Genomic DNA, 26,765 nt, shown 5'->3' with positions numbered 1-26,765 from the left:
TAGCGTTAAGTGGTCAAAAAGGTCTATTCACACAAAATTTCAAAATAAACCAATGCATCTCTACTTACTCGGCATGAAGTACTGAAATTTGGTATTTCAATAATACATTGTTTTTAAATCTGAATACTAATGTGTTTAATTGTTAAGATGCAAGCATCAGATGAGAGAGAAAGATATGAGGCCAACATGACCCAAACAGAAACTGACTAAAACAATCATCATTGAAAGTTTCCCTTAACATCAATCAACCTTGTACGATGTGCATAATAATCACTATGGAACGATCCACTTTCACAGCAGCAATGAAGTGTGAAACTGTCTGTCCTCTTATGAAGAGATTTCTTTAATGACTCTTCAGATGGACTTCAAGTGGCTCTTCTTCAGCTACACTGAAGCCTGACTGTTCAGTCTGGACTCTCCAACTGGGCCATGCATGGAGTGAGAAAAAGACACAGAGAATGCAAAATGAAGAGGAAGAGAAGCGAGAGACATCGGTGACCTATCCAACCTCACAGCTGCTGATCTCCAAGGATAATGAAGGCGTACACAAAAACAAGTAAAGAAACAAAAAAAACGAACCTCAAGGGTGGCCACAGAATCACAGTTAATGGTGGAAAAGAAAGCGTGATGTGTGGGAGGACTTCATCTTTTGGAATGAACAAAATAAAGAGACAGAGGTGGAAAGCAGATAATGGAGAGCTGTTGCCTCGAACTGGACAGGAGATCCAGAGAGAGGGTGGGCGGCAGAGCTGGGACCCAGACAGAAGCGCTCACAGTGGGCATCGGGTACGGGTGGCTGCCCTAGCCTGGCTGCTCATTTGGGGTGCTGGTGGGTGGAGAGAGGGTGGGGGTCACAGGGGCGCAGCAAGCCAGGAAAGGAGTCGCTCGGCTAAGCACACACAGAGGCTCAGGGCCCTGGCGCTAACACAACCGTGCCAGCCAGCCAAAGACGGTGCCAGCCAGTGAAGCACAAACAGATACATTTGTCATGACACACTGTGCGTGCAGAAAAGGGGAGGGCCACGTACACACACACACACACACACACACACACACACACACACACACACACACACACACACACACACACACACACACACACACACACACACACACACACACACACACACACACACAAGCAAGAAGTGCAAAAGAGAGATTCTGGATCTTAAAACCGATCACAAACACGAAAACGTGTATGTAAACTGTACACAAATAAATGTTTATGAGAAAAGAACCCAAATAAATGAAAGCATACAAATATGAATGAATCAGTTTTTGAAGTCAAAAGTTCTAGAAAATGAAAACATTGCCATGGCTGGGACTCATCAACCCCTCCACTTTGTCCTTTAGAAAGTGACCTGTGAAATAAAGAGACTTCCGTGTCCTATTCACCTTCCTCTCTTTCCATACTCTCCTCTCTTTTATTCTTCCTTCTCTTCCATTACTGTCCTCTTTAAATGGAAAATACAGATCGGCTATGATCTGTCCCCTGGCTTCGTGGTCTGTAATGAGAAAACTTCACCTTGTGTCCCCGGCTATTCTAAAGGAAGCATTCGACTGCTCCCGTTCACAAATCCAATTATATGTAGTCGAGAAAGAGAGAGAGCGCAGGAGTGAGAGCTTACGGAAGGGAAAGCATTGAGCGAATGGACGGGTGGGCGGCTTTTCTTCTGTAATGTGGCCTCTGCTTGGTGTTGAGGTGTCAACTTAAAATGCAAGTAGTTGAGCATCGACTAATCCAACAGCAGCCTGCTTTAGCCTCTAGCCAAACGAGAGAGAGAGGGAATGGGAAAGCGAGAGATGCCAGAGTGGCCTTATCACTGGGCTGCAGATGTGGTTCCTGGATCAATGCACATACACCACGATCAATGCATTTGATAAAGAATTAAGGAGAAAACTGTACATGTTATCAAAGGCCGTTGTAGATGGCATAATTATGCTTCTGCATGTGTGTAGATGATACTGGTGCGGCGTGAGGGGATAGAGATAAATAGAGAGATAGAAGCAGATGTCTCGCGGGCTACACAGCCTGCCCTCAGCATTCGGCTTACAGAAAAACCCTGTCAAGCCATTTTGGGAGGAGAAGTAGAGATGATCATTTAAGTGATGGCAGGATAAAGACTACAGGTCAGGTCTGTAACTTAAAGAGACAGTTGGGATTGAACATACACAGACACACAACTCATGAGGGCATATAAGATCAAATACATGAATAAAGGGTTAGTGTTAATATAAAGAGTTGTGGAGGGAGAACGAGAGACTTCAAAACCATGAAAGACAAAACAAAACAGGATAAAACTTGCAGATTAAAATGTAGTTTTCAGACAGCCGGAGGCAAAAGTTTTAGAGAGCTGTGTCAATACTATTCACACAGCTGAATGTGGGCAGTTGGAAAGGCATCCGATTGGCACAGGTGAAAATGTAGTGGATGAACAAGTCCAACAGGCAGCTTATGTGTGAGCGGCATAAAAACTTGGCCTTTTATGCGACAAGATAATTACTCAGCGGAAAGAGCCGTTCACCACAAACTGTTCTATGCAACACCAGACAGGTTCAAAAACAAAGTACAAACAGCAGACACAAAAGTCAACACGAAATAACATTTGCCTTTTGTAATGTTGTTGATGTTCAATATGAAAGTGCAGTAAAATGAAGGTTCTGAATTCATTCATTTGACCAGAAATTGACTGAATCATGAAAAATTATTTGGTCTGCACTGTTGGTGCATGTATCGGGGAAAAACAACTATATAATTGTGACTAGTTTTTATTGCAATATAATTCCAATATTTTTCGCTTTTGTTAAATCAAATAAAACCAAAAACTATTTTTTGGTATTATTCTACAAAGACAAATTCATTTGTCACTTGGTAAAAGCTAGTCAAAGTAGGCAGATGTCTGAGCATGGATAGGCATATAAGGATAAGCATTGTTTGTGTTTTGTGGAGTGAATCATTGGATTATAATTTGAAACAATGTGCACAGATGAATTATTCACAGTAAGAGCTGTAACATTCATTCGGAAAGAAACAATTTAGAAAGTCAAGACAGACAAAAACTTTTAGTCATTAAGAAGGTTTGGCGCATGACCAATAAAATGTATTAATGCAACAGAAAATCAACAGGTTATTGGAAAATATTGTATTAATGCTTATACCTACTTTTCTTAATTGAAGTGTTCACAGACACACGGATGCTTAGCACTCTCTCTCTTTCACTCTCTTGCTCTAAACAAACACTTTTGAGCCTCACTGAAATAACTGGATTAAACAATTGCAATTTCATATCAAAATTTACTTAAAATTTACGCTCCCATCCTTCATATTTTATTCATAGGAGAAAGACTTAGTAATGAAGAATGGGTGACTTAAAAGCAGTGAAAACATAGATAGAGAAAGGAGGTGTGCATGTGTGAGTGAGTGAGAGAGAGTAATAAAGAGAGAGAGCGCACAAACACGTGAAGAGAGGAATGACTCATCACAACTCATAGATATTGAATGCAGTCTCTTTTTCATTTTTTCTTTCTTTTCTGTCTTTCTTTCTTTCTTGCTCTCTCTCTCTCTCTGCCTGTCTCTGTCACAGTTACTTTGTTCCAACAAACCCCTTTGATCTCCACACACACCAGCACACACACACACCTTCAACTACCTTCTGTTTTATTAGAGGAGACTCTACAAGAAAAAGCAAGTTTTTCAAACTCAAATGACAACTGGAATGCAGTGAGTGGGAGAGAGAGAGAGATAGACAACTACATAGTCATGTCAGCATGTTAAAAAGGAAGGCACAGCCACGGCTCCTTTGAAAGTCTGGGAGAATTGTTTTGTGCACGTCAGGCCCATAGAACAGAGAACAGGAGGATGACTGTGGCCTAATTGGCCCAATTAACTCTGAGTCTCTGGTGCTTGCTGGGACAATTGGTCTTCCCCAGGCCTTCCCACTGACTCTCACGCATCAGAGGTGGGCCGACACTAACGACTGTCGACTATGGAGATCACTGGCATATGTGGTACAAATATGTAAAAACAATGGCTTTACACATAAAAACCATCATACATCATTTCATGCCTATAAATATCTTGCAGATAAACAAGGTTGAAAACAAGACGTGACAGGTGCAATGTTACCAAAAAACACAAACACACAGGGATTCCAAGACTAAAGACTTCAAAGGTTTGCTCCGTCTCTCTCTGAGAGGGAGGGTCACAGGCAGCTCAGAAAAGTCAAAGCACTGTCACAAAGACAGGGAGTACGAGAGAGAGACAGTGTGAATGTACAAGAGAGAGAGAGAAACACAGAAAGAAAGTTGGGGGGTTCAGGACACAGAAAAAAGCTGGGAGGGTAAAGCAGGACCTCGTCGGTGAAAATCAAACGCAGTCCAATTAAACTAATCAGAACGAGTCAGTGAACACAAGTAAGCTCACCTGGAATCTATTCCCTCTCTTTTTCCTCCCCCACTCTCCTTCTATTTTTCTCTCTTGCTCTTTCCATACCCTCCATAATTACCCTGGCCAAAGCGCTGTGAAATTACTGCACTGATCAACTAATGCTTGAGAAAATCTGAAGAAACGCACTGTCCCCTTTTTCCTGCTTCCCTCCTTCCCTTTTTATGATTTAAAATGACTACATAAATAAAAATGATTCCCCTAAATCATAAATTTGACCCGGCTCTCTGGAAGATTCTGACTTTCAGCTGGCCCATGGTGGGTGAGGAATGCCAAGGTGGAGTCAATTACAATCTTAATATAAATATTATTTTAATAATTTTGCTGTAACGTCAAAACTGGAATTACGAAATTTTACTCGTTTTGGTACACTGACAATACCTGAAAAAGTGTTAAAGATGTGCGCAAAAATATATGTTAGCGTTAGCTGCTGTGCTTCCTTCTAATGGTTCATTAATTAACGATTTTCTCTCAACAGGGGTTGCATAACATGAGAGTGGATCAGAGGTTTGCTCCTGATGGATTGTGAAGGTATAATGACCACTGCTGAACAATTTATACTGTTATTCAACTATCAAAGGCCATAACATCAGTCACAACATACACACAGACAGAGTAGAGCTTACATAGAGCAGGAGAGGTGGGAAGGAATGATGTAGAGAGGGAAAGAGAGAGACAAGCAGACAATGGTGGCAAAGATCAAAGCAAAAGAGCACATGAAGCACAATTAACTTGGCATGTAAATGAACAAGAGTAACACACCAGTTCTGATGAGAGGGGTGGGTCTACTGAGCCCACCGAAACACATCAGTGACCATGGACAATGATTGGCCCACCGGTCATCCTCTAACAACCTCTAACAAAATCAGTCTGAATGCTAACTTCTAGCAATGTTGCCAAGATAAACTCACAGTCCTGTTTTTAAAAAAACCCTGCCGTGTTCAGACACATATTTTTGATGCCCCTGTTGACTCTCTTGAGAACATCCATCCTCATTTTCACCCCTGCCTGTCTATCTTCTCTTTGTAAGAATGCAGCAAGTCTTAATTTAATTAAAATATTCCCTCTGAATGCTAAAGCGTAAAGTCTCGTCTTAGTGGAGGAGCTTCATGCAGAGGCCACTGATAAGATAACAGGGCTTACTAATCAAAACAAGTCATCAACTAATCTAATCTAAATCACTAACAATTACCAGCGTGCCAAGCCACGCTCCTTTTTGATCAATGTTTTCTATTAAAAAGTGAAACAATTCAATATTCCAGCACGCTAATGCACTGAAGCCTCATTAGCACATCGTCCTTGGGATGAAGGCGCTCTGAACACACACAGAGAACGCTAATTCATGGCTAATTTACGGGACAAGGACCATCTCTCCTTTATCAAAACACAGAGGACTTTTGCGTGAGAGAGAGAGAGAGAGAGAGAGAGAGAGAGAGAGAGAGAGAGAGAGAGAGAAAGAGAGAGAGAATCAGAACAAAAATAAATCTTCCTCTGACATCTTTGAAAAATACTTAATTTAGGCGAGCATCACACTAAGGTGCCCTTCTGTTTCATCACTTTGCTTTCTTATGCATGTCATTCAAGGGCATCTCATTTCCTTTAAAAACTTGTGCAGCAAAACGTTGGAATAAATCTCACAAATTCCAGATATTCCATTATGGTCAGCAGAAGCTTCCCATGGTTCTGTATGTTCACTTTACTACGTTTCACACAATTTTCCTTAAAAACAAAATGTGTGCAGAAATTAAATAGTTGGATGTGGCCCAAAAGTGTTTTAAGGGTTACACCATCAGGGATCAGACGTTCTGTGGTGCTCAGTTGAGTAGAGCTGGTTTATTTAGTGTCTGATGTTCTCCTTCTGTATGCCTACCTGGATCCCTTGTGTAACCCTTGTAAATTCCTGTCCTGTGGGAAATGAGAGCACAAGAGTCTGCTGGAAGGAGAGAGAGTCTAGCATGCAAGCTATTGGTTACTGTCTCTGACTCTCTTTCTAACAGAACACAGTCCTAAAAGGAGACACTGCAAAGACACTGAATGTCTGTGAACAAGTTTAGATATACTTGTGTCTTAAATGTGACTTAAAAATAATACAAATAAATACAAATAATTAAAAATAGTGCATCAACAACTAGCGCATTCATGTTTAGATATTTAGAAAACATCATCCCATCAGCAACAAAACCAATTCCTTTATGAAACTCTCTCACCAATAGTGAAATCGGTACACATATGAACTCACATCGATAATCGGCGGTGTGTGCGTGGGTGACTGTGCATTGGTGCCGCTTTTGTTTCCGGCCTTCATTGCAGCATCTCTACGGGCCTGTTCCAAAAGCAGCCTGGCCCGCTCTTTCAATTCCTCCTGACGGGACAGAACCTTCTGCAAAAGAGATCAAGATTTTATGGTTAGGTACAATTTCTAGTGTGTTCATTTATAGCATAACCACAATCTGTTTTACCTTCTCCTCATTGGTTTTAGATGCTGGGGCAAGTACAACATCCCGCTAAAATATAGAAAACAATTAATTAAGGCAAGACAAAACAACAGTAAAGAGAAAGCTTGACTCTCAGCTACTGAAAGATCACTGGTGCCATCTCAGGTAAGAGCGCGTCTACACAGAGACCAACCAACCGAGCATCAGGAAACTAAAGGCGATGCCTATTAACTGTTGTCATAGTAAAACGCATCCCATGTCATAACTGAGCCCTTGATGACATGTCAAAATAAAATCGGGACAAATCTAAGCTGGAAAGTTATTCAGTAAAGGGAATGACAGTGATACACGTGAGCGTGTGATAAAAGGTGGCTGTGCTAAAATACCTGCAAGTGTGTGTATGTGTGAGCACGCATTATAGATGAGGAGAGGCTCTCATGCGGAACACGCTATAACCCGTGTCAGTATTAGAGCTGCAGGCGGGACGGCCTGTACATAATGACATGTCACTCTGAGTGACGCGCCGCTGCTGTCTCGACCGATCACACGTCTCGCAAAATAGCAAAAATATCAAACATGTAAAAGACTTAAAAGTTTTATGTGCTTTGATTTTATATGGTAGCTTTTGGTAGCATATGAGTGTATGAGTGCATTCAACACCTATGTTTGTTACTAAAAACTGCGTATTATTAGAGGTCTTCTCGGGTCCGAAGAAATGTACCTGAGACAAAATGACCCCGAATCACTTTACAACAACCCGATGTGCATAAATCCTTTATTAAAAAAACCCATCCAGAGACAAACAAGAGAAAATTATAGCCTACAACCAATTGATTTTAAACTCGACTGGACCCAAATGTAAACGCCACCGACTTGTGTGCAGTCTGCAGGCCGCCACGCACCAGTCAGACAGAAAAAACCCAGTGACCTCGCAACCAATTTGGCCCGCTGCTCCATTTATTTTCCTTTGTTATCTGACTATGACACCAAGGTAACCGCTAAAATGTGCATTCAATTGATTGACAGGTCTGGTCAACGTAAATTAAACTACAGGCACCCACACGATGTCGCAAGCGCTCTTGGCAAAAAGAGGAGGGGTTGGAAAAGGACGAGATGCACACACATGATATAGTTTCGGTCTTCTCAGGTCCGTTGGGCAAAAAAACATTCATTTTAAATTACCGCTAATATTATACCCGACCCTTGTCCAAGGCACACTCGAAACCCACTCAGGTCTTGGGGCGGAACTCTGCTTTTCGGGTCTAATGGCGCTTTTCCATTGCATAGTACCCCACGGTTTGGTTTGGGTCAGGTAGGGTCAGCTCACCTCACTTTGGCACAGTTAGCTTTTCCATCGAGTTTAGTTTCACTTTGCAGTGGGAGGGATTATAGGTGTGTCGTTATATTTGCGCTCCTTGCTGCTGTATCAAACATTCAGAGCGTTGTTCAAATTCTATTTATCAATTTCTCCGTCCGCCAAAAAAATCTAAATTGACCACCACAAAGATGTTTGCACATTGTGTTTTTTTCACTACCTCTGAATAACATGACAGTTTCTGTACAAACACCGGTGGCGGCGTCAGTCGAGGCACTCTGCTCATTTACGTTGCATATACACATACTGTATAATGCGCGAATGTGCCGCTACAAACTGCAAGTCCGGAAAAAAAAATGGTATGGTGTTCCTGGTTCTCAACCTGTGGATGTTTTTCATTGCTACAAGGGAGTTTGGGAACTTATAGCAGAGTACAGAAGACAACATATTTGCTCGAGACAGCGCAACCTAGCACTAAGGTAAAGCCAATCTTTACATTATAGCAAGGACGCTGGTAGTGACGATTCTCTCTGACCAATCAGTGATCTACGGTGTTTTCGCGTCACATTTGGTATCAGCTCGGATCGCTTGGAACCCCAACCGAGGTGGTACGAAAAAAAGTATGGGGTATTACGTACTGCACCCAGTGGAAAAGCTCCCAAAAGTAACCTGACCCAAACTAAACCAAATCGTGGGGTACTATGCAATGGAAAAGTGCCATAAGTGGACCGATAAAGACCTCTACTGTGTATAAATATATTACAATGTAAATAGTGACTTAACAAAGCATCGAACAAATAAATCGACACAGTCAGAGTACTGAATATCAATATTCAGAAATGTGACATTTAGTCTAAATTCTCAATCTAATTTTGATATGAGGAGCATTAAAGTTTCATTTCACTCATTGATTTCACTTTAATTTCAATCTCTGAGACTTATATTTTCACAGAATGTTCTTTACATTATGTAGGATGTATAATAAATAACCCAAAAGAGGATTTTAGATGGGTTTTCTCAGGAATGGTCACAAATTATTGTCACATCCAAGTACTCATTGTCAACTCTAATGAGACTGTGTGCTCTTACAAGCATCCATGTGTGTTCACATTTACCTGTTTAGCTTGTGTGTTTGTGTGGTTGGTCCGTGCACTGCTGTCTGAGGTGCTGTCAGATTCAGAATGGCGCAAACCCGCTCTCTCCTTCGTGATAAGATCAGTGTCTCTGTTATAAGTGAACCCCAGTTTTTGTGTGTTTGCTAGAAAAGGCCCAGCAAGTAACGTTGGTGACTTGGTTTCTTTTTCATTATCCAGTGGAGGCTGGTGCTGCTTCCTGGAGTCTCTGGTGTCCACCGGTTTCAATTCACCAGGCTGTACCCTCTCCTTTTCTCTCTCCATCTTGTGAGACAGGTCACCTATGTCCAGTGTATCAGCTTTGAGGAGTCTTTTCTGTCCTGCAATGGGCTGAATGGTGGAGGTATCCACGGTGGTTCTTGTGGACTGGGCAGGTCGTGGATGAAATTCTGTGATGGATGGAGTCACTGTAGAATCACGGCCACCTGACACTGCCGGAGAAGGTCGTAATGATGGGGCTGCTTCTTTAAGAACTTCACCTGGGGAGGCGGACAAAGACCCAGACACTATGCTTGTCGTGACTGACATCACTTCCTGCTCAACGTTCTCGCAGTGCCCACCATTGGTCGCTGCTGTATCCAGTTTGCTGGGCTGGCACTCATTGAGCTCAGCATAAAACTTGTCCTGGTCTATGGAACTGTTTGTATCCGTTTCGAAATCTCCAACTTTGTACGTGCTACGGCTGCTGTTAGCTTCGATTTGCACAACGTTAAGTTCCTCGCCACTGAAATGTGCCCGGATCTGATACAGGTATGTCATCACCGTCAGCTTATCCGGAATCACCAGCAGAACCATGTCAGATGGCTCCAGAAGACGAGAGATTCCCAGACTGGCAAAGCCATCGTATGCCTACACACAAAGACAGATTACAGGTTAAATAAAAATAGCACAAAAAATAAGGGGGGGCATCAGATCCCACAGAATATATGTAACAAGTCAAAACTGAAGGAAAAAATACGGCTAGACTATAACAACATTGTATATGGAGGGTTTGAGGAAAGCGTAATTTACATGTTAAGTTTAACCCCCTGATAAAAAAAACTGTCTACAGATGATGCAAAATGTATACCTGTGTATATCTTAAATTTTAATCAGAGTTAACAACTAATTTGTCTGGTGTTAGGTACAGACAAAAAAAATAAGAATGTGGAAAGGGTAAACTATTGACATCTAGACCAAGGTATTAAGGGGACAGTAGGGTAAAGGGTAAAAGGGGAGAGTAGGGTTGTAGAGTGACTGGAGGTAAAAACAGTCAAGGTGTAGGGTGCATGCGGGAATTAGATTTGGGATAAGACAAGCAGGGATCAGTAGGATGCGGCAGGCGGTGACAGCTAATGTCAAGGATGGTTCTCCATGATAAGAGAGCGCAATACCAAGAAACACTAAACTAATCCGGCCTCAGTCTTATCACATACATCTCCCACTCGCCCTCCTTCCATCTCTCTCACTTTCTCCCTCTTCCCGCCTCTTTCTCTCTCTCTCTCTCTTTCTCTCCACAGTGAGTATAATTGCACTGATTTGTCCGGTTTAAAAGAACAGGCAGATAATCAAACAGCCAAACTCAATCCCTGATCAACAGATAAAGAAAGAGAGGGAGGGAAAGAGAGAGAAATACGCAGTGAAAGTAAACTGGCTGACATTATCGCAGTAATCCACCGAACGTATGAAAGAAAAGTTACTCTTTTTCTTAAGAATTTGAGAATAGACCAGTATAAAAAGAAAACCCTACAAATGACCCGCCTGTCTCACCCTCCTCCTGACTCTCTTTATCAGAGCTGCTATCAGAGCTGGGCTGATGGTCGAGTTAATTTCACCCTGTTGACGAGTGTTGACTATTGTCTCAAACGCTCCCCCTTACCCATCTACCTACTTTATCAGGTTTGTCCCCTTTATTGGCATGAGAGAGAAAGCAAGAGAAACGGAAGTGGAGGGATAATCAAAGGTAAGCTGCTTCTCACTTCTCAATTTACAATTAATTCACATCATTCTCTCATTCATTCTCTTTTTCCTCTTTGCTGGAATGCAACAATAGCCATGTGGACGCAGCGAGAAAGAAAGGTACGGTTCAGGCATCCAAATTGAAAAAAGCAATGAAGAAGCGTGAGAGTCTGTTGTTAAGTTTCATTTTGGGTTTTAACTCTGAAAAAGAACAGACCAAACAGATTTAAAATGCCTGATTGGGTTTTGCTCAAAGATGTGTATTGATGGTCATTTGCAGGAGAAACAAGCACCTCAAAAAGGAGATCAAAATATTTGAGAAAAAAACAAGAGTTCCCCCTCCATTCTTCAAATAAATAAATCACACTAAAAATGAAAACAAACTGTGTAAACAGCAGCTGGGTATCTGTGTGCAGGCACCTCCAGTTGACTTAAGCCCAATAAACGAACGCAGTGACTTAATCCACGAAAAGAAAACATACAAACAAACTAACTGTGTATTCAGAACATAAATGGTGGTCTTTATACTCATTTGCTGTGTATAAATGATAAAACAGTGCTTATCGATATGAACTGTGCAATTGTGTATTTAGGACTTTCGCTTCCTGCTCCGGGTCAGCTGGCCCCTCCCCCAAGCTAAAGGAACAATGAAAAGCGTTTTGTTTTGTGAATGACATTGCTGAATGATTGACAGGTATCCATCGCTGTCAGTCATACTCACAGCTTGAGGGGCTTTTCCTCCGTCTACACGTTTATCGAGGAACACATACGCACACGCACACGTGTGCACATAGATCAGATATCATGGGAAATTACTGCTGCTCTCTCTCTCTCTCTCTCTCTCTCTCAGCACACACACAGAGAGAGAAAATAATTCTTTTCAATGCCTGTGTGACCAAACCACCCTCTCCCCTCTGCTATCGATTGCTGTTATCTGTCATATTTCAATTGAGATTATTGCAATCATGGCTCGACCAGAGAGGGTCGGACTGATGTAATCACGTGAAAGTGAATGCAGTAAAGAGCATGCACGCACACACACACACACACACATTATATATTACTACATATATATGTTTTGGCAAATAAATTTTTCCCGCTCTATCAGCTATCAGTCAGTTGTTTAAAAACAAACGATGATCAGGGAAGATAATATCATGGCAACCAATAGGGGTGGAAAAAATGCATCAGAACTTATGCTTTGTGACTACTTTGAATTGGGTCAGAATGACCACAGAATTGCAGTTTTTACGCTGTGCACTTTTAGGATTTCAGGACATAATAATTTAAAACAAGGAGTAAGAAGCAGAACAATCCATATCCATCTTTATCGGACATGTCATTCTAAGTAATCGGATATCAGTATTGGCACAGAAGTTTTGTCAATCAATATATATCTATACCTATACATATTTAGATGTTAGGTAGTGTATATGAAATTGGTGTACACAAAAAAAAAAACAGGTGTAGGTAAAGGATGTTGAGAAAAAAGGGCAGAAAAAATGGCAGCAGGTATCGAGTGCAGGGATAAAGTGATGATAGATAAAAAAAAGTCAAGGAAAAGGATAAAGTGAGCAGCATGTTAAATAAACCTAATAAAGTCTAAATGGAGTTAATCTGAGGACTGAAATAGAAGTTAATCTGCAAAGCTCTAAAATACAGCGATCGTTCAATAAAGCGGAATTACAGCGGAATGAAGTTATATACATTCACAAATCCAAATAGATTCTAACCGAATCCATGGAGCAACTATTCAACAAATATACTGTTGTTCATATTGTGCACTGCAGTACAGAGCATTGTGTGTGTGTTTGACGAGAGAGAGAGAAAGAGAGATGCTTGGAGTAATCCTTGTTGGCACAGACACCTGGCGGTTTATTTAAACAAGCATTTGAGAACTGACAGCAATATCCACACCTCTCTATCCCAAAGCTTATTCCTGAATAAAAAAATTCCTGAATAGATGAAACGGGTTACAATGTAAACTATGAAAAAGAGACAAAAGTAAAAAGTGACTTTAGAAAGAAAATTAAACGGTGAAAGAAAGTGAATGAGATATTCAGAGTATAGAGCAATCGTTTAACTGACAGATTTCTTTTAAGTTTTAATGACATAAACATTGTAAAGATATTGTGATTAACATCAGCGTTTCTCCTCTTTCTTTCCTCCTCCGTTTCTTTCTTCCACCTCTGTGGAGGGGCCTATAAAGTTTATTTATGAATTATGATGTTATCTTATGACTCCCAAGAGACCACATCCACACAAATGCACACACAAGCATGTGAACACAAACATGCACGCGCACACACACACGCAAGCAAACGCACACACACTTTCCATCAGTGTCGGCAGGGGAGCCGCATTCTGAAAGTGGCAATTAGAGAACGCTGGGTGGGAATGAATTAGAGTTATAACGAAATAAATCACCTATGAGGAGGATTACTGATGCACAAACAAACGAAGAGAGAGAGAGAGCGTGTGTGTAGCATTTACCTTTTTGTTGTTTTCTTTAATATCTTGAGGATTGAGAGCCTTGTAGTCACTAGGAGGAAAGAGCAGCAGGATAGAGATAGAGAGAGAGCGAGAGAGATACTTTTAAATATGCGTCTCATGTAATGGCTATAGAACTGTAACATGCAATTTCACAGCTCTGCAATCAACACAACTAATAGAGAATGCGAGAGAATTTGCGAGTGCATGCAAAATAAGACACACTTTTTATACCACTACTCAAAACACTAAAAGTTTCATCTCTCCTTTTTTACTACCCTGAGGCCTGAGGTCTTCGCTTTTCAGCAGGGAGAGATACAGAGATACATATATAAAATGTAATGTATAAATAAAAAATATATTGCATGCATTATAAGCCCAACGTTCATTACACATATGCTATCATTCTGCTGTCACTCGGTGTATATGTAAAAATGTACTAATAAAACACCACATTACAGCACATTTATAAAACGCATTTGGTTTTCATTATGTCACATATGTCCAAGCTAAAGTGAATTTTTAGTAACAAATAATTTAAATAATGGGTGGGATTTCATTCATTTGTATCCTAAAAAGTAGATTAGGAGATATTTTGTTTATTTAGAGCATTCAATAAAAGATTTTTTTTTAAACTATTACAATTATTTTACTTTTTTGTGCTTAGAATATTCCACACTAAAGTATTATTATTTGTAATATAACGATTGTTATTATTATTATTAATTATTAATATTATTAATGAAGAGGTAAAGAGGGTCTTATTAATTTTGTGTCATATAAAAACTGGCATTAGGCCGATAATAGGTCTAAAATGTTGTGTTGTTTTATCACATGGATTTACCTGCATTCAAAAATGTATGTCTCATTAGTGTAGATTTACAGTACTACCACTATTTTCAATATCCAGCCTTTTTCAGACAAACAAACTTTTCTTTAATGAAAAAAAAAATGAGATGGGCATTCTGGTTTTTAATTTGTAAATTCAAGAGAAACAGAAAAGTGTGGGTGTGTTTAAGTATTAAAACAGTGCTCCTTTAAAGAGATGATGGCCTGGTACGTATGCTAAACTCAGAGGGTGGCTGACCAGTGTGCTGTCAGCACTGTGATAAATCTGCTGTATGTGTTGTAATTAAGGAGGATTTAAGTCATCCTGATGAGACCAGACACAGAAATGTTCAGAAATAAAACAGAGAGGGATTAAAAATTCTCCATCATAAACCATATTAGACCCCCCACACACTAAGATTCTCACAGGAGGAGAGAGGTGTGAGTAAAACAGAGTATTAAAGGTTGTGTTTAAATATGGTTTAGGGCTGTCACTATCGATTAGACAGGAAATTGAGTATTGAGATTTCGTAGCAATTTAAATAATCTCTAGAGTGTAAAATCGCTTTACTTATTAATAAATTACTTTTTTTTACTAATTTATGACTGAGCAGTTGTGTTTGTGTTGAGGCTAGTGTTGTCATTGGTGTGTGTGCATGGCTTACATAAAGTCAGGTCTAAAGTGGTGTAACAGAGCGCAAAAGGCCAGTCCGTTCCTCCAAGAAGTAGTAAAGTTGGTGATTTTGACTCCTCTGTAGTTCTTTGTGACCTCACGACACCAGGCCAACAGCGACTGGCTTGCATTTGGCCTACCTCCAAGAACAGGACTGGGAATAGGACTGGGCTAGAAAGACAGAAAGAAAGACAAAGACAGAAAAAGCCATTTAATATCTAGCTCAATTTTCTTGAAAAAGAATTACTATTTTTTTTTAATTATTAGAAATAAAACGTAGAATTTCATTTAAACATAAATTCTGAAGTATTCGCATTTCAGTATTGCAGTCTGCTACAAATTACACATCTATGACACAAACCATTTATTAAAACAATAACGTAAATATAACCAAACGTATATGAGTAATTTCAGAGTTATTGATGTGCTATTTTTAGTAAAAAATAAATAAATATAATTTAATTAAATTTATCAGAGAATGTATTTCTTGCTAATATACTGAATCATCTGTTTTATGGTTTTCAGACCAATAAAGTCAAAATCATAAAAAATATCAGTCGATACACATGTTTTCTGTTTCAGATTAGGGAAATATGCATGTGTTATGTACTGACAAGAAAATTGACAGAACCAATAACAAAGAAAGGGACGATTGGTCGGCTCTTCAAAAAACTCTTTAAAAAATATTTACATTTCCATGTGAATATTTATGAGGAAAAACAGCATTATGGATGTGACATTTCTGTTATAGACATGAAAATTCTGAAATCTATGCTCACCTAACTATGAAAAATCCCACCAAAAATTGACATCTGCGATATCAGTTTGGTTAAAAATATTTGGCAAAAAAAAATTTCAGGGTAAGGTTGACATTTGCATAGAATTGCTAAAATGCTCCCCTTTCAAAACTTCATATATCACTATACCCAAATTGCCAAGCATTTGGCCTATGCAAAAATTGGGTTAAATTGTGGTGTTACTGTATGTAATCATTTTGTTAAACCCACTGTTTTGCATAATAATGCATGTAGAGAAGGGGAAAATGTTGCTATTTAGAAACCCAAGCTGTAATAATAATTACTCCTTGAAGAACAATAGGGTCCTCGCACGTCTGTGCTCAGGCCCTTATAACACAGAAACATAAATTGTCCAACCAGTCACAAAAAATAATTTAGTGCAAGCCTTAACTATATCTCAAACTCTATCTCTCTCTCTCTCTCTCTCTCTCTCTGTCAGTCTTTCTCACACACAAACACACACCTCTCATTGTCCCTGTTCTTCCAAAGTCCTTATATTCCAATCAAGATCATCAAATCCGACCCATCTCTCTCCAATTAGCTTTGTAAGCTCAGCTTTGTTAAAAGTCGCCTCTGTTAAAACCCTCTGTCTAATTTGAACAATCACACACACACAAAATCATGCACACAAAAGACTTACATGCTTGTTCTAATGAGAGCTTTGGTCTGTAAGGAGTGTATGGCCATGGATAATGTAAACACATGATTAATAAAGACTAGCCTTTGAAGCAGTATCAGTCTGGATTAAAAGTCCAGCTAAACAGAGAAACGAGAATTCTAATCCTGCAAATCCAGAAATACAAAGCAACGAAACCCCTTCGCACCAGGAGCACAGCCACTTTTGGACATAATCCTGTTAAAAATGGAGACACAGCATTGTTGGTTTGTATCGCTTGGAATTCATATTCTACAGCACACACAGGCTCACATTTGGCACCCACAATAACTTTTTAATAAAGATAATCAAATATCCCCAGACAAAACTTGCAGCTATCTGATGAAGAGCTGCCTGATATATTCCACATCTAAATACAAATCTAACATGTTATAATAAAATAGTGCTCATCCTGCAGAAATACATTATCATAGGACAGGTATCTGTGGGGATCTGCTCGGCAGTGTGTGCGAACCGAGAGAGCAACACTGCCAACCCCCTGATAAGAGTGCTAAATATCAGCTGGTCAACATAGCAAGTGTGCACGGCAGCTTAACAACGCCCCCTTTTGGACAGAGCTTGCAACTGCAGGGAGAGGAAACGGAAGGGTGTAGATTTAAAAAGCCTGCCAATGTTTACAAAGGCATGAGATTTTTTCTAAATTATAATAAATAATATTGTTGCGGTCACAAATAGAAGGTTTCTAAAAACAGCTATTTCTAACATTTGTGACAGGGACAGTAAAAGCACGGCAATCAAGTAAATAATATAAACTTCTGTTCACTAGAAAAAAGCCTTATTGATGAGCTTTTATGAAGAGAAAAGCAATGTCCTAAAGGTGTGGTAGGAGCAGCAAGACACTGAATTAGTAACTTTCTTAAACTTCTTTAACAGTTTCCTCTTAGATTATCATTACACTCTTAAAAATTAAAGTGCTCAACGATAGCACAGAAGAACCTTTTCTGTCCAAATGGTTCTTTAAAACACCTTTAACATCTGAAGAAACTTTCTGTTTCACAAAAGGTTCTTTAAGGTGAAAAAATGTTCTTCAGATTATAAAAATTTATAAAATAAATTGTTCTTTAAAGAACCTTTGATTAAATGGTTCTTTGAGGAACCAAAAAAGGTTATTCTATGGCATCGCTGTGAAGAACCTTTTAAGCACTTTCATTTTTAAGAGCGTATAAAATGCTAAGATTCATACAGATGCCATTAAGAGCAAGTTTGTTGTTTGTGTTTATATGTTTGTCTGCACAGTCTTAAAGGTTAAGGTTTTCTTGAGTAGAGAAAAGTCAAGTGAGGGCCCATCGGGGCCCTGAGAGCCTTGCGCTCTGAAAAGAAAGACACACACACGCACACACACGCACACGCACACACACGCACACACACACACAAAAGCAATGCTTAAGATGCTAGCAAAACAGAAAAACAACAACAGCAACTATCTTACCATGAAGAAAAAATTCAGTATTTTATAAAACATTTAATTCCAGTCGTTGGTTTTTTTTAAACAATAAAACTATATTATCTTTATTATACCTTCATCCACTGTGGTTTATTCTTGCAAAATTTTGGAAAATTGATTAAAATATGGTAAAATGGTATCAGGTAGAGCTGAGAGCACTACACTCTTTTGTTAGCACTTTTATCCAAAGTAACTTACAGTGCACTCCATCTACATTTTATTAGTATGTGTTATAAAATGGTTTATAATCAATGATCTATAACAGTCAATTTACTCAGACTACCATGCAAGATGTACAGACTACACACACTGAAAAAAAGTATTCATTCAATTTTTTTTGATAAGTGATTGCAATCAATTATTTAAGCTACATTTAAACAAAAGTTTTTTGTTTTTCAATTTTTTTTGTTTAAATGTAGCTTAAATAAATTGATTGCGACCACTTACCTTAAAAAATTTGAGTAAATTGAATGAATCGTTTTTTTCAGTACAGGTGAACACACACACAAACTGCATGGGGGTGCGGGAGGACATGTTAAGCTGCGCATGCATGCAAACCCACAGCCACTTTTCCATGTCACTTTTCCAGCATGCATGATAAGAGCTATAAGATCCTCAGGCAGTCTTTGCTCCTTTTAAGAGATGTTTGAAGTAGCTGTCTAATTTCAGCTCAATAATTACCTGGCATTACCGTCCAGGTGCTATTAAAGCAATTAGAAGACAACGGCCGTCTAGGAGGACTCTGCTCTTTAGGCTAACAGCACCCTGTGGCACCTTTACAACCAAGAAATGCTTAAACTCTCAGAGCCATGGCTGAAGCTGTTCCACTACAGAAGTGAATCACTGTAAACTACTGAATTGTTCCACTCTAAGCTACTGCAGGAAATCACTGTAAATTACCGAACCGTTCCACTGCAACTACTAGGGCTAGGCGGTATGGCGGTATATTCCGTTAAGGTGAAATAAAATGCTAGACAAGAGATTTTTCTATTCCGCTGAATGTAAATAAGTCGGCATGGCTAACTCTACACTTCTGCCTCTTGGACTGAGTGTGACAGAGAAACGGGAAAATAATCCTAACAAATAAACTAATTTATGTAATTTAAGTAAATTTATGTAATCTCTCTCTCTCTCTCTGCGCACGCAAGGAGCTGCGCCGCCACATAAAGAAAGCACTTTCTGGACATAACGCTGTTAATAACGCACATAACGCAAGCTAAGACAAAAAAAGAGAAAGAGATGCAACGGTTAAGATGCAAGTCTAAGAAAGTAAAGAGCGACAAGACCAGCTCAAAACAGACTACATGATCATCAACTCATAGCACCTGTAATTTTTATAATCTCCATATTTAAATATTTCATATACAGGTATACTTCATACTTGTTCGTTTTACATGCCTATTTTTAATGTACTTTATATGCATTTAAATACAAAATACAATGCATACCTATATCTTCAATAGCCTACAAAAAAAAACTGTTTATCAAGACTTAATCTGTTGTTATCTTTCGTGCATTTTCCCTTTAACACTAACTTAATTTATTTTTAAAACTGTGGTAAGCATTTACTTAAATGTCAATTAGTGGAAGCAAATCTTCTGCAAATTTGTATATTCCAAAAACAATATAAACATAAAGCTTAAAAACATATACTGTATATATCATAAAATATACCATTACCACGAAATAAAATGACTTATTCCGGGAAATGTTTTTTTGGTCATACCGTCCACCCCTACAAACTACTGAAATCACTGTATACTACTGAACTGTTCCATTGTAAGCTACTGTAGGGAATCACTGTAAACTACAGAATCATTCCACTGTAAACTACTTTTAAGAAGCACTGTACACTACTGAACTTTTACTACAGTGACGTACAGCAGGGAATCACTATTAACTACTAAACATTTCTAATGTAAGCTACTGCAGGGAATCACTCTAAACTACTGAACCTTTCCACTGCAAGTTACTGTTGGAAATCACTGTACACTACTGAACTTTCCTACTGTGACCTACTGTAGGGAATTACTATAAACTACTGAACGTTTCTACTGTGACCTACTCCAGGGAATCCCTGTAAACTACTGAACCTTTCCACTGTAATCTACTGCAGGGAATCACTGTAAACTACTTAACCATTCCACTTTAAGCTACTGCAGGAAATCTACTGAAACATTCCACTGTAAGCTACTGCAGGGAATTCCCTGTAATCTACTGAACTTTTACCACTGCAAACTACTGTCGGGAATCACTGTAAACTACTGAACTGTTCCACTGTAAGCTACTGCCGGGAATCACTGTAAACCACTAAACCTTTCTACTGTAGGGAATCACTGTAAACTACTTAACCATTCCACTTTAAGTTACTGCAGGAAATCTACTGAACCATTACACTGTAAGCTACTGCAAGGAATCACTCTAAACTACTGAACCTTTCCATTGTAAACTACTGCAGTGAATCACTCTAAACTCTTGAACCTTTCCACTGTAAGCTACAGTTGGGAATCACTGTACACTACTGAACTTTCCTACTGTGACCTACTGTAGGGAATAACTATAAACTACTGAACGTTTCTACTGTGACATACTGCAGGGAATTACTATAAACTACTGAACTTTTCTACTGTGATCCACTGTAGACTACTGAATCTTTCCACTGTAAACTACTGCGGGAAATCACTGTAAACTACTGAACTGTTCTACTGTGACCTACGGCATGGAATTACTATAAACAACTGACTTTTCAACTGTAACCCACTGCAGGGAATCACTGTAAACTACTGAACTTTTCTACTGTGAACTACTGCAGGGAATCACTGTAAACTACTGACCTTTTCTATTGTAAGCTACTGCATGGAATTCACTGTAATCTACTGAACTTTCACCACTGCAAACTACTGCAGGGAATCACTGTAAACTTCTGAACCATTCCACTGTAAGCTACTGCATGGAATTCAATGTAATCTACTGAACTTTCACCACTGCAAACTACTGTTGGGAATCACTGAATCACTTTTCCACTGTAAACTACTGTAGTGAATCACTCTAAACTACTGAAGTAGTCCACTGTAAACTGTACAGTTGAAATGTATATTTCTCTATATTATTCAATGAGTAGCATGATTGTTTAAAAATAATATAATAAATAATACAACATTAACACATGGCTTACCCTTAATGGCTTAAAACATACAGTGAATGACTGTACAATCAACAAAATACAACAGCACAATAGCTTTGTTTAAGTTGACAGTGCACAGTACACAGTGTTCCACAGGTTGAATTAGAAAAAAATAGCTGCACAAAAACAGCTGCAAAATTTCCGTCTTCACTCAAAAGCTCACGGCACAAAGTGCATGTTCCTACTAAACTACATGTATTTACTAAAACAACACTAACGGGGATTTCTGGTGTCACATAGAGCGCTTGTACTTATCAAACGTTGCGCTGTCTTGCCCTGAGCGGCGGTCGCGGGGGGAAGGAGGAGAAAAATAAACGATTGGCAGCAGCGTGTTTCTGTGCTGCAGGACAGGATTACAGCGCTGTTTCTTTCCACAAACAGAACATATTAAAATGAAGCAGCATTCATCACTATCCAACATACACACGAGCGGGCACACAAAAAGGCAGTTGCAAACAAAACTGCAAAAAATCATGCAGCACATTTCAACATCTGCCAAAAATAAGATAGACGGAAAGAAATTCATTATTCATGATGAACGCAATGAACGTACACACACACCTGACTCATGGTGGAAGATGAAGAGAGGAGGGTGGAGAAGGTAAAAAGAGTTGGATAGGGAAAACTTAATCTGTGTTGAATGAGAGAAACAAAGATGAAGGATGACAGAGAAAGAGTTTGGCAGAGAAACTACTGTAGGTCATGTGAAACAGAAGAACAGCTGAGATTTATGATCAAGACTGACAAATGGAAAGTGTAATACAACTCAAAGCCTCTTAATCAATTGTCATTCATTTCATATTCCATAAATATGCTTTAAAAATACATTTCCCTGCTAACCTACAGAATGCAAAAAAACCTGGTAGGAAAAAATACTTTATCTAAGATGTAATCTCACACACACACACACACACACACACACACACACACACACACACACACACACACACTTAAAAACTGGATCAAAAATGCTCAACTGGGTAAGTGTGATCACACATTTACTCTTTAAAAGTTGTAATCCACTTAAGAGGCCTACGGCAACATCCATGCATGGTGTGTGTCTCCCTTAATTACACAAACACAATTATGATCTTAAAGAGTGTGTATAACTTCAATTTGCTGATGGCTTAAAAGTCCTGCTCAATACACCACTACCCCCTGACAAATTTTTTTTATAAACCCATAAACACTACATTTATACAAAAACATCTGCTTTGCTTTCCTTTAGAACTTTTTTTATTTGGAAATAAAAAAAAGCATGATTAAACAGTTGTTTTAAATGGACAATGAAGTACGTTTTTAGTACATGTGACCCTGGACTATAAAGCTGCAAAATTGTGTACACTCTGTTGGAGGAGCATTAATAAGCTCAGTATCTCGAGCAGCCCAAACACAGTCCTGTAGGGTGCCATTGTTGTTTGGTTATACTCACACGTGCCAACATACTGAATTATAGGGGACATTTCACAAGACTCTTTTTAAGATGTAAAATAAATCTTTGGTGTCCCCAGAGTACGTATGTGAGGTTTCAGCTCAAAATACCCCATAGTTAATTTATTATAACATGTTAAAATTGAGTAAAAATTTGCCGTTTTTGGGTGTGTCCTTTAAAATGAAGTGCCATGGTTGGATTAAGGGGAAAGTCAGATTTTCATGATATGTCCCCTTTAATACATGAACATGACGTCACCTTTATCACAGATTCATGTTTCGTAGTTTACAAGACGACGACTAGGTGTCTTTTTCAAAAACTCTGAAAATTTTCAAGTTTGCATTTACAAGACCTCAAAACAACATTTTCATGTAAATGTACAGCCAAAATACATAAAAACGTTCTGGTTTTGGTTGAAAATGTTGTTGTGTAAACGCACGGTTCCTAATAAACTGCAAAATTGACATAAAATTTCCCAAGTTTTCTCGCATAACTGAGCAAAGTTCATTTGCTTAAGCATGAGGCTAAGGGGGAGTTTTTGGGCCTCGTACAAAAAAATTAAATACGGCAGCAAAACTAAACGCATTTCCAGGGTTTGTTTCCCATGCTAAGCTACACAGCTTTAAAATTTAACACAACTGCCATTACTTTAACATAAAAAAATTGGGAGGATAGGAGTCTAAGCAAATCTCCTGCACGCGCCCGTGTGCTATACACGTGTAATATGGTGTAATTTAACATTAGAAGCAGTAAAAACATTGTCTGCGAGGCATAGCCCAAAACTCTAAACTGTGTAAATAAGCTTTATCTAGTGAAGCTTGCACATGTACACAAAAACCGCATTGAAAAAAAGCAACTGGCATCAAGTCAGCTCTACTATAAAGGAAGCCAAGCATTTACAAACATACCAAACAACTCAAATCACTGCAACAACATCAACATGTGAACATTTGTGGAATTAGCATACACACATTGAAATCACTGCCACGCTAAACAAACCTTATGGAAAACTGAAGTAAAAATAAAACACGGGATAAAAGATTCTTCTGTATTAAAGATCTACAGCAGCATTGTTAGTTAAACTAGGATTAAGAGGGTGTGAAGAACAACAAACACAACAACAACAAAAAAACATCTAAACCTATACAGCACTAATCTGCTTTAGACAACACTTCCCAACAAACAAATTACAGAAGGCGAAGTTCAGCGATCTGCTCAGATAAAGCTGTCATTTATCAATGAATCTGCAATGCACACGGAAACTCATTAAGAGCGGAGGCGCAGTAATACTCAGAGAAATAAGTGGAGGGAAGGAGAGAGAGAGAGAAACATCAGGTGCACGCTGCCTTCAGATCGTTGTCCACAGCTGCGCGGTCCCGTTGGCAGATGAGAGCCTTGATAAGTGAAAGCAATTAAAAAGAATATAATTACAAAGTCACCCCTATCTAAACGAGGCCTTGATCAAAACATGCCCACGTCAATACGTCGGCCGGAGCGCGAAGCGAGATCGATGGGAGTCAGGAAGGAAGGCTTTTACCGTGCCATGCTTCACGCCATCAAACAGCATCACGCATGAGGGAGATGAGAGGAGAAACACTCTTAGGCTAATGAAAGAGACACACAAGCAAAAATACTGTCTAACAAGAGGACTAACAATTTTTTTCTGTGGCAAGTGTCAAACACTTTTTGGTCCAGATTAGTCACACGTTCCCAGTAGAGGAGCGAGAGAAATACTTATGACAGCTGTCTCATTGGTAAAGATATAGACTGGAATACAAACATGGATGGGCTGTGCAACATGAGGTTTGTCTTTAATGGGGCCATGTCATGGGAATCAGTGTTTTTCTTCTTTGTTTTTATAATTTAAAAATTCACATTTTTGTTCAAATATTCTCAACCCAGTTCATAGAGTGCTGCAGGTATTTTTGTAGGCCAACCCGGAAGTTAGCCCATTCCTCTTACCAATAGGCTTTTGGATTATCGCAAAAAATAAGCTCTGTGTTTAACACAAGTTTTTGACACTAAAACATTTTGTCCAACAATATAATCTTTACAGATGAACACAACTTTTATGAATTTTGAAATCTTAATGTATTCACTAGAAATAAAAACCGCTTTTGTGGGCTAAATGCAACTTCCAGTATGTGGAAGTATACTTCCGGTAGTCGTTTTACAATAGTTTATTTAACAAGTAAATTACCTTTGTTTATATATTATATTTACATTTACATGTATGCATTTGGCAGATGCTTTTATTAAGTGACTTACAGTGCATAACAAGATGTGTGTTCCCTGGGTTCAAACCCATAACCTTTTGTGCTGCTAACGCAACGCTCTACCCCTGATATATACAGAAGCGCAGATATGAGCTATTATATCTAAAGCGTATCAACTATTACACTTAGCTAATGTTGTTTTACTGTGTAAAATGAAAGTATACAATGTTAGCTACAGGTCCTTGAATTCTTGCCAAACCTCTCTGCACAGTTGTGATCCATGCTCGTTGTCTCCCCTAGTCTTTAGCAAACCAAAATATTTAATTTTCGACAAGGTATTTGCCTCAGAGATCAGTTTAGCCACCATTCAGGCCGATAAATAAATACAGGGCGAAGGTCACTTCAGTTCCGGCGTGTAACCGCGACAATGCACGTGTGTCCAATGAAACCGTCTATACCACAGTCTCTCAACCTCAATGTTATCACCACCAAGCTTCGGACGGTTCTTTTAAACTTTATTAAACATACTGTAATGTTTAAATGTATGTTTTTTTGGGATGGGGGAATTGTGCACGTTGCATTGATTTTGAGATCTTCATGCACGATGAAGTTTAAAGTCTACAACAACATCTGTAGCCCCATTTAGCAACTTGTTAGTAGCCACTAGGGATGTTCATATTGTCCATTTAACCGTTAACCGAAAGATAGAATTTATGACTGAATAATATTATTAGTAAAAAGAAGAAAAAAATTGTTAATGCACGGTGCATGTCGTCATGAGCCGAAAGACATTTCGTTACTTTTCTATCTTTAATTTGTGAATGTTCTGTAAATGACACAAATTATTGCTGCCCTGACGGTCTGATAAAGTAATCATTTGTATGAGAAATCATTTGTGTGCGTGTTTGAGTATGGTTTGGGAGCAGAACGGCCCATCTCCGTCTCGCGCACATCCGGACAGAACTTGTCTTATGGCCTCTGACCCTGACCATAAACATCTCTCTTTTTGCACACAAAAGGAGAAAGATGACACAAAATCAAAATTTTTTAGCTTTAGAAATGGCCACTGTGGTAGATAAAAAAGAGACAATCTGCCCTTTTTGGATATTAATTATCTGGACTGATCGCATGCTCTTTGATAAGGTAATGTTGCGTGAATATCTGATAATGTATGAATCATGGTTCTGTTGTTGATCTGTCGCTGCTGTTTGCACGTTCAAATGTTTTACCAGGTCACAGACAACATTCATCTGTATTTTTACTCAATGACAATTTAATATTAAAATCTTATAAGTTAACGGTTAATGTTCTGTTAATAAGCTGCGGTTGTCGGTTGGAAAATTAACTTATATGAACATCTCTAGTAACCACCTTTAAAATACACATTTACAGGGCTATACAGGGCTTTAAAAATCATCAGTGGGGTATAATTGGTGTGATGGTACACAGTTGACGGTACCCACTGACTTCCACACTATTCGTTTTATCTACTATGAATGTCAATGGGTACCATCAACTTTTCGGTAACCAACTTTTATAATATCATCTTATTTTGTGTTTTACAGAATAAAGAAACTCAAACAGCTTTAGAACAACATAAGGGTGGGTAAATGAAGACAGAATTATATCTTTTGTGTAAACTATCCTTTTAAGGTGCTTATTTGCAATATAGGGCAGATGCACATGACTGTATACCTGATGTGCTGTTGCATATATGGCGAGGGGCAAGTGACATTACATACCAAACTAATTACTAGATA

General features: G+C 38.9%; 1 protein-coding gene across 8 annotated transcripts in view; it reads right to left on the bottom strand.

Moving 5' to 3' along the window:
• ehbp1 (EH domain binding protein 1) overlaps positions 1 to 26,765 on the bottom strand; it is a 145,312-nt gene that overhangs the window by 49,231 nt on the left and 69,316 nt on the right. For all 8 annotated transcript variants that reach the window (XM_065255203.2, XM_065255204.2, XM_065255207.2 and 5 more), the window contains 5 exons: positions 15,249 to 15,427; positions 13,759 to 13,807; positions 9,310 to 10,176; positions 6,904 to 6,948; positions 6,684 to 6,824 (listed from right to left, as the gene is read on the bottom strand). In XM_065255203.2, coding sequence (XP_065111275.1) covers positions 6,684 to 6,824; positions 6,904 to 6,948; positions 9,310 to 10,176; positions 13,759 to 13,807; positions 15,249 to 15,427 — 1,281 coding nt within the window. The remainder of the gene's footprint in view (positions 1 to 6,683; positions 6,825 to 6,903; positions 6,949 to 9,309; positions 10,177 to 13,758; positions 13,808 to 15,248; positions 15,428 to 26,765) is intronic.

The sequence above is a fragment of the Paramisgurnus dabryanus genome, chromosome 17 (assembly GCF_030506205.2).
Source record: "Paramisgurnus dabryanus chromosome 17, PD_genome_1.1, whole genome shotgun sequence".
NCBI lineage: Eukaryota > Metazoa > Chordata > Actinopteri > Cypriniformes > Cobitidae > Paramisgurnus > Paramisgurnus dabryanus.
Note: the sequence above shows the minus strand (reverse complement) of the source record. Positions and strands in the feature narration are given on the sequence as shown.